A 7,966-nucleotide genomic window follows, 5' to 3' on the forward strand; every position below is an offset into this window, starting at 1 on the left:
AATGTGAACCGTTAAGAAAGACAGACAAATCCAAGATGAGGAAAAAATCGGAATTGAATAATATGGATTCTATTGTGAACGAACCCTCGACTACTTAGGCTTATGGCAATTAAAGGTGTTTAATAAGTCATACAATTCATTAATATCAATTTAATGATCATGGCAAAACTCTGCAGGTTCGTATATTGCAGCAGTCTGATACGTTTGGTAGTTTTTTATATAGCGTGCAGGATTTAAAACCCGAATCATTACTAAGCAGCGAATGACGCTGCAGTATGTGTAGCTCTAACCATCCTCTCGGTGTTCCAAGTAACCTTTTAAATAACCAAACAAATATGAATTAGCCGCGCACTCCATTTTCACGAGCGGATAGCTTGACCATAGTCTGCCGAAAGTTCACGTTTGGTCGCAGTATAACGAAAAAAGACCGCAAGATGAAAAATAGTAAAACAGAGGGGCCTATAAGATTAAAAAAACCCGTGTTTACAGTGCATATGTGCAAGTCGGTTTCCGTGAGGTTACACACACTACCTACGTAGGTACACGATGAACCAATCAAAATATGGAGCTCAAACAGGAAGCAGTGTAGTTGCGTCGTTATTTTCACTGTACACCCGCTACCTAGCTAACTAAACGCATATTTCTTTTTAAGACGTTTCGTTTTCGTTTAGGCAAAATGAAACACAACTCTAATGTGCCCGCATTCCTTACAAAGCTTTGGACTCTGGTGGAAGATTCTGATTCTAATGAATTCATTTGCTGGAGTCAGGTAGATTAAGATAGTTAGCTGGTTTGCTATCATCCAATGGCTGTATGACTTTAGGAAACTAGCTATCTTAGATATGCTAGCTGTGCTAGATAGCTGTTTAACCGTTAGCTAGCCAGCCAATAAAAGTGACTTGGTGGTTACGTTTAGCTAGCCAGGTAGCTAAATAACATATTTAGCTAGCCAGGTAGCTAAATAACATATTTAGCTATCGTTATGTAGCTTTTAACACGCTTAGCTAGCTATGGCGTGCAGTCCTCGATTAGTGAGCTAACTAGCTGAGTAAATACTAGACACGCAGTTTTAGCCGATTGCTAAGTGAAATGAGCTAGCTAACGTTACACGAACCTAGCTAATTGGCATGGTCTTTATTCAGCATGTAGATATGATAACGTAGATTTGTTAATCTGGATAGCTTGTTAACGCGATTGCTAGCTAGATAACTTGGTTATCACGTCAGTTTAGGTCAGCTGTGGAATGTGGTCATCTTACTAGTCAGCTAACGCTAGCTAGTTAATCTAAGTAGCTAGGGTTAGCTATTTGTCTTTTCATAACGTTAACTTTGTAGCTAGTGAACAAGTTTCTCATTGTTGATTGTGTTGTTGGATTTAGACTTTCTTGTGACAGAAAACACTAGCTACCTGTCAAGTACCCGTACAGCAACGTTAATGTAATGCGCCATGTATTTAGTAAATAAATGTTGCGGCCTTCTCTGTTGGTAGATAGCGTTCGGAGTAAAATCGCATTGGTCCTAATTAAGTTATTCTACCGGTTTGCATGAAATTGATGTGCTACCTAGTCAGTGATGTTTGTTTTTACAGGAGGGAAACAGTTTTCTTGTGTTGAATGAGCAGCGATTTGCAAAAGAGATCCTCCCAAAGTTTTTTAAGCACAATAACATGGCTAGCTTTGTCCGGCAGCTGAACATGTGTAAGTGCTTTTTTTTTTTTCTCAGCCTGCACATAAACCCTTCCATCTTAACTGTTGATCTATGAGTGAAGTTAAATGTTTGCATGTTTTATCACTCCTTTTCACAGATGGCTTTCGCAAGGTGATGCACATCGACACTGGCATAGTGAAGCAAGAACGAGATGGGCCGGTTGAATTTCAGCATCCCTACTTCAAGCATGGCCAAGATGATTTGCTGGAGCACATAAAGAGAAAAGTCAGTTGTGTAGGAGCATGCAGCACCATGATTTGCTGTAAAGCTGAACGATGAGGTTTAAGAATATAACAGAAGAACCTGAGAACATATTAATGAATTCAGGTCCTGGATTAAGAGCTACACTTGGGGCTATACACTAAAAGCATTTTGTAGAAGTAGAGCTTCAATTGATTGTCACAAAGACTGATGATTGGCAGAGAGACTAAAATGTTAAATCAGCAGATATATACTTCCATATTTACACTTAAATGCAGGTAGTCAAGCACACCAACATTGGCATTGTCACTGACACAGAAATATCAATTGTTGTGATCATTGGCCAACAGACGTCATATTGTACATTCCTAACCAGTCATGAGAAAAGTGATTTTCGAGATGGGATTCTGGGATAAGTTCTACCTCACAGTAGAAAATGCTTCAGTTTTGTGCTAAATATGGACTTGCCTATAGAAATAGACTTTTTATACACCAATTCTTTTACAGTAAATATATTAAGGAAAACTATTAGTGCAGTGTTAGTCATTATTTGGAGTCACTTGAGAATTTACAAATTTCAGGTATCCAATGCCAGACCAGAGGATAACAAACTGAGGCAGGAGGACCTGTCCAGAATTTTGTCTAGTGTACAAACTGTTCATGACAAACAAGAAAATATGGATGCCCGGCTTGCCACATTGAAACGGTAATTTTAGACACTTTGCAATATTATTGAATCAGTATTTTGTTAGATATTTTTGCTCTATTTCCAAAGTTTTATGTCTTTGGACTCCATACGGTTACGTTTATGTGGCTCCAACTCTTATTTCAATTCCTGTCATTATTCAGTGAAAATGAGGCTCTGTGGAGAGAGATGTCAGACTTGAGGCAGAAACATGCCCAGCAACAACAAGCTATAAAAGAGGTACAGTAAATACATTTTGATCATATACATTCTCACGATATTTAGACGTAGAGAATGTGTAGGCCAAATAATATTTTCAGTATGTGATATCTTGATATTTGGTCTAATACCAATGTTTCCTTCTTCCCTTTTAGCTTGTACAGTTCATTTTCACACTTGTTCAGAACAACCGCATGCTAAACTTGAAGCGTAAAAGGTAAGATTTGGGCAACCAGTTACCACCTTTGGCGGGAGGAGAGTCTATAAAAAGTTAAATGCTTTGCTTATACTACTGGCTAAGCTGTCTCCCACCACTCTGTTGAAACCAGGCCACTGCTATTGAGCAGCAATGGGAAAAAGTCAAAATTCATCTCCCAGATCTATGAGGACGCAGTGGACCACAGCAAAGTATGTATGAAGAGATGTGCAGTGAGGATTACTGCTGTCTTCATTAGCACTGCAGCCACAATCAGGAAAAGCCGAACATTGAACTGGTAGCCTATGCACCCTGTTGTTTTAAAGTGTGATTCTTTTGACTCCTGTCCTAGGGACCTTATGTCCAGTGCCAGGTTTCCAAAGTACCTGATTTCAAAAGTTGGAGATTAGTTAAAACTGCAGCACACTGAGTCTCGGTGTTTAAGTGCTCTGGTCCAAAATTTGGGGAATATGCATTTACTGGCATAACTACAAATGCAAAAAAAAAACAAAAAAAAAACTTAAATAGTAAGTCATACTGTAAGTCACTTAACAGAACTTTACATCAAGTCTCATTGTAGGTAAACAGTGGAGCCAAAAATCCATTTGGGCATTGTACTTAGTAAATGAGGATCTCCATGGTTGTGGCTTTAATGCTGCATAGTGCTTTCGACTTTGTGAACTCTCATTACTGCTGTTGATTATCCTGCCTTCTCTGTCTCTGAGATGTCAAGCTTGTTTCTGTATATGGCTTAAGTTTGGGAGTCAGTGTCTTATTTTTGCCTTGGTGTGGAACTAATTTATTTATCTACCAATATGGCTACCTAATTAATATAGACTTGATTGCTGTTGAAACATGTTGAGCTTCCTTCCTGTGTTAGTCTGCAGTCAGTGGGCACAATGGACTGAAGAACAGCTCTGACATTTCTGATGATGTCATCATCTGTGACATTACTCATGAGGACGCAGAAGTAACAGTGGACACATCAAGAACAGCAGATGACGGGTAAGTGTTTGTGGGATGTTTTGAATGTTTGAAACTGGGGTAGTCTCAGGTCTTCCCCAAACAAAAAGCAGGGTTTTTTTTTTGCTGGTTGGTTTTGTTCTTTGTTTCTGGTTTTTGTGTAATCTAATGGTCTTGCATGTATGGGAAGTTCATACACATGTTATTATCAAAAGAGAATTTTTATTGCAAGGTTTTTTGTTTTTTTTTAATGAAAGAAAGTACTCGTGTATAGACACCATTTTTCAGTATATGAGCACTATTCCAAACTGTTGTGTGTGGCATTAAGTACTGGTGTACATGCTGCATGCTCTTCACAGTATTATATGGCATCCAGTAAGAGAGACGCACAATTTAGTGTAGTAAGCAATCACATGACAATTTATTGACTACCTACCATTAGTGAAAACCAATAGTGAGTCAACAATGTGATAACAAATGGAAAAGGTAGTAAAAATTTACTTTATCCTTTAATTTTAGAAAAGAAATCAAATTAAATAGGCCCCTCTTACCAGCCAGTTAGTATAAATAGCTAAATTTGAACTGTTACAACCAGTGAAATTGCTATTTTAAAAAGGAAACGAAGGAAAATTACTACAATCAGCTGCACTGCATGCTCTCTAACACTTAGTGAACAGAAGTTAAAAAAAAAAATGTCTGTCTGTGTATACATCTGCAAACCATTGCTGAGATTTCCTCATTACTTTCTACTTTAGGGGTTTAGGTTAACTTGTCAAGGAGGGACCCAGTAGACCTTAGTGGTCGTATTACAGATCTATTGTTAAAAGTTGACAAAGTTATTCAGATGTGTTGAAAAGCTTTAGATACAGTTATAGAATATACAAGCTCTGAGCTTCCTATTAGTATATGCATCACTGACTGAAGTCTGGGATTGCTGGTGGCTCAAAGCTCCTTTAAGCCTTGAAAGTGCACAGTATGCCATTTTGAACATCCAAAACCATATGCCTCTCGTGTCATGAGCTAAAGGTGCATGGGAGCATTACCAATTCAAGTGCATGAGGAAAGCAAATAAATGATTAAACTGTAAAATTACAAGCCAATCTGGTGCAAATATATCATGCTACAAATGCAAAAATGATTGATTTATTTATATATATATATATATATATATATATATATATATATATATATATATATATATATATTTTTTTTTTTTTTTTATTATTTTTTTTTATAGAATTATGGGCATCATAAAATGTAAATTTACTAACATACCTGTAAATGTACATGATACAAGCTTACAGTGAGTGAAAATATTTCGTAGGCATTGTTTGGCAGCTTGAATGTAGAGAACAATCTGGAGATGACAGAAAATTCAGCATATGATGCAGTATGTCCGCTCTTGTCCACAATTTTGGTTTAAGGTCGTGTGATGATGATTGATGTTGCTGTTAACAGCAGATGTTAAACTCTAACCACACAAGGCAGGAATACTGCACTGTTCACTTTCTCCAATACACCAGATTCATCTCACTGAGAGCATGATGAGCTATGCCAGGTATCTTATAGTAGGATTAACAAGAAGTTATGCGGTGGCATGGTCCTTCTGCACAGTTTGGTTACTCTGTCCTAAACGTTTCTCGGTTCTGCTCTTCTACAGTCACATAAAGAATATTCTAGAACTAATCTGTTTCTAAATCTATTTATCTATAGGGATGTTGAAATTGTTGAAGTAAACTATCAAGACAGTTCATCAGCAGAAAAGACAAGTCCCAAGGGAACGATGTCAACAGACATTACTATTGAAGATGAAGAAGAAGAAGAAGAAGACGACGAAGATGAAATGCCCAAAAGCACTATAAACACTCTAGCAGATACCAGCATGCTACAGTTAAATAATTCCTCATGCCTGAGTCAGGAGGATCCTGTGAAGATGATGGATTCCATCCTCAGTGAGAGTGGTGCCATTTCACAGAATATTAACCTTTTGGGCAAGTAAGTAAGAATTACACTTTACCTACCTAAGACTGCATTTATACTCTCTTTAGCACTTGTCAACAGAAATGGGGAGTCCCTGGTGAATTGTGTGGGATAGATGTGTTAGTTCTCCACCCAAGTTTTGAAAAGGTAGATTTGTCTGATTTTTTTTTTTTAAAGGCTTAACTAATTGGTTGCATTGAAGCCCAGTGAAAAGTGTTAAGAGGAGTGGTGAGTCATTCAGTCCTAAAGCTGGTGGAGTTGTCCTACAGTTATAAATATGATTACATATAACTGAACACAGTTATGATGGGTTGAAAAATAGTTAACCAATCTCTGAAGTATCCGTATTAAATGTAGCTTTAGGTGATGGGTGAAAACAATTTGTCTCTGTTTGAAGTGCTTTTAAGAAAATGTGATCTTTCAAATAGAGTTGAGCTGATGGACTATTTGGACAGTATTGACTGCAGTTTGGAAGACTTCCAGGCCATGCTGTATGGAAAACAGTTTAGCATTGACCCCAACGTTCTGGAGGTGCGTGTCATTTCTAAGATCAAAGGGGATGATCCCATTCGTCCATCTTTTGTGCCACTTCTTTCAGGAGAATCGTTCCCTGTTCATTTTCATTTTCTTAAATTTTAGTTTCATATTTCATACACATCTAATGATTTCATTGCTTCCCATCAGGAGGTGAGTCCTGTCCAACAGGTATTTCAGTATGGAGAACTGTTTATTTTGAATGATGGCACCCTTGTATGTTTTTTGTTTTGTTTTTCTTTTTCTTTGTCTGCTTACAATGGTCAAAACAGGAAACAGGTTCAATCCCAAAAGACGAACTTTCCATAAAAAACAGGATTGAGACTGGCGATGCAGGTAAACATGTATTCTTCTGTATTAGCTTAAGTTATAAGTCTAATTGGTTAATTGTATATTCCAGAGTTTCAGACAGTAGTGCTAAAAGAGCCACAGCACTGTTTGTGGGTTGTCCCTGATATATCACTCTTATCCTATTCAGCGCTTCAGTTAATTCATGAGCCTGTTGAGTTCAGCTAGAAACATTAGAAGAGGGTAAAAAGAAAGGTTCAATGGCCCTCTAACATCCAAGATTGTCACTCATGTACTCACACTGAAGTATTTACCCCTCTTCTCAGATAAACAGCTGATTCAGTACACTAGCTGCCCCCTGCTGGCCTTCCTGGATGGCTGCAGCCCCCTCCCCTCAGAGCCGGATCTCCAGCCTGGAGAACCAAGTCAGTCTGCCCTGAAGCAGGATGCCGAAGAGGCTGTGGACCTGCTGGACTCAGCACTGGGGACAGACGACGCCCCGCGCAGCACAATGATCCGCCTGGAGCCGCTCACAGAAGAGGAGGCCAGCGAGGCAACGCTCTTCTATCTCTGTGAACTGAACTCAGACCTGCCTCCCTCTGATCCTCCTCAGCTGGGGGTCTGAAGGGTAATCATGCATTGGGGAGAGGTGGAGACTGGACCTTTTTTGTACATATTCATCAAAATGATCTATTTATTGGATGGGTTTTTTGTGTTTTTGAATAATCTTTTAACCCATCCCCTTTTTGGCCATGTGGAGGTATGAGATTCCATATATGCTTCCTCTGTTGCTTATTCACTATCCCATTTCAAGATGTATACAAGGGAACATGGCTACAGTTAGGACACTGGTTTACACTTAACCACTTTGCTACAAGTAGTTATTTTTTGTTTCTCCTTTTGTTTTGTTTTCTGTGATGAGATAAGTGTGGGTTAGTCTTGTACAAAGATATAGAAGTGCCTGCATTCAGATCTCTGCATACCAGTAGTTTCTTTAGTTCCAGTGTTCTGAAAGTAGTGGTTTGCATCCTCTTAAGCTTTGTCAGTATCCAAAGCTTGTTACATTATTATAATTACATTAAAGAATTTAAGAATCACCCTATTGATCTGCCTATTATGCCTACCATTCATATAGCCTTTTAAAGGCCAGCTGGAATCACATGTTGGAATTATGATTACATTTTCATTACAAGC

General features: G+C 38.3%; 1 protein-coding gene across 2 annotated transcripts; it reads left to right on the plus strand.

The window, feature by feature from the left end:
* Positions 1-563: 563 nt before the first annotated feature.
* Positions 564-7,874, plus strand: hsf2 (heat shock transcription factor 2). Of its 2 annotated transcripts, XM_026998108.2 has the most exons (12): positions 564-769; positions 1,588-1,696; positions 1,804-1,931; positions 2,489-2,613; positions 2,757-2,832; positions 2,967-3,028; positions 3,141-3,219; positions 3,888-4,012; positions 5,684-5,965; positions 6,379-6,481; positions 6,757-6,820; positions 7,099-7,874. In XM_026998108.2, exons 1-12 carry the CDS (start codon positions 677-679, stop codon positions 7,395-7,397), a joined length of 1,545 nt encoding a protein of 514 aa, XP_026853909.2. In that variant the 5' UTR covers positions 564-676; the 3' UTR covers positions 7,398-7,874. The 2 variants fall into 2 exon arrangements, with proteins under 2 accessions (XP_026853909.2, XP_026853917.2); XM_026998116.2 differs by lacking the exon at positions 6,757-6,820 and having other exon boundaries at positions 6,379-6,509; positions 7,087-7,874.
* Positions 7,875-7,966: the final 92 nt, after the last annotated feature.

This window comes from Electrophorus electricus, chromosome 3 (assembly GCF_013358815.1).
Source record: "Electrophorus electricus isolate fEleEle1 chromosome 3, fEleEle1.pri, whole genome shotgun sequence".
In the NCBI taxonomy this organism is placed as follows: domain Eukaryota; kingdom Metazoa; phylum Chordata; class Actinopteri; order Gymnotiformes; family Gymnotidae; genus Electrophorus; species Electrophorus electricus.

Bases quoted from the DNA above. Each gene is read 5' to 3' on its own strand.
- hsf2 (XM_026998108.2), top strand. From the start codon at position 677: ATGAAACACAACTCTAATGTGCCCGCATTCCTTACAAAGCTTTGGACT. The intron at 2,614-2,756 runs GTAATTTTAGAC...GTCATTATTCAG, and splicing joins CGGCTTGCCACATTGAAACG to TGAAAATGAGGCTCTGTGGA. The intron at 6,821-7,098 runs GTAAACATGTAT...CCCTCTTCTCAG, and splicing joins GATTGAGACTGGCGATGCAG to ATAAACAGCTGATTCAGTAC.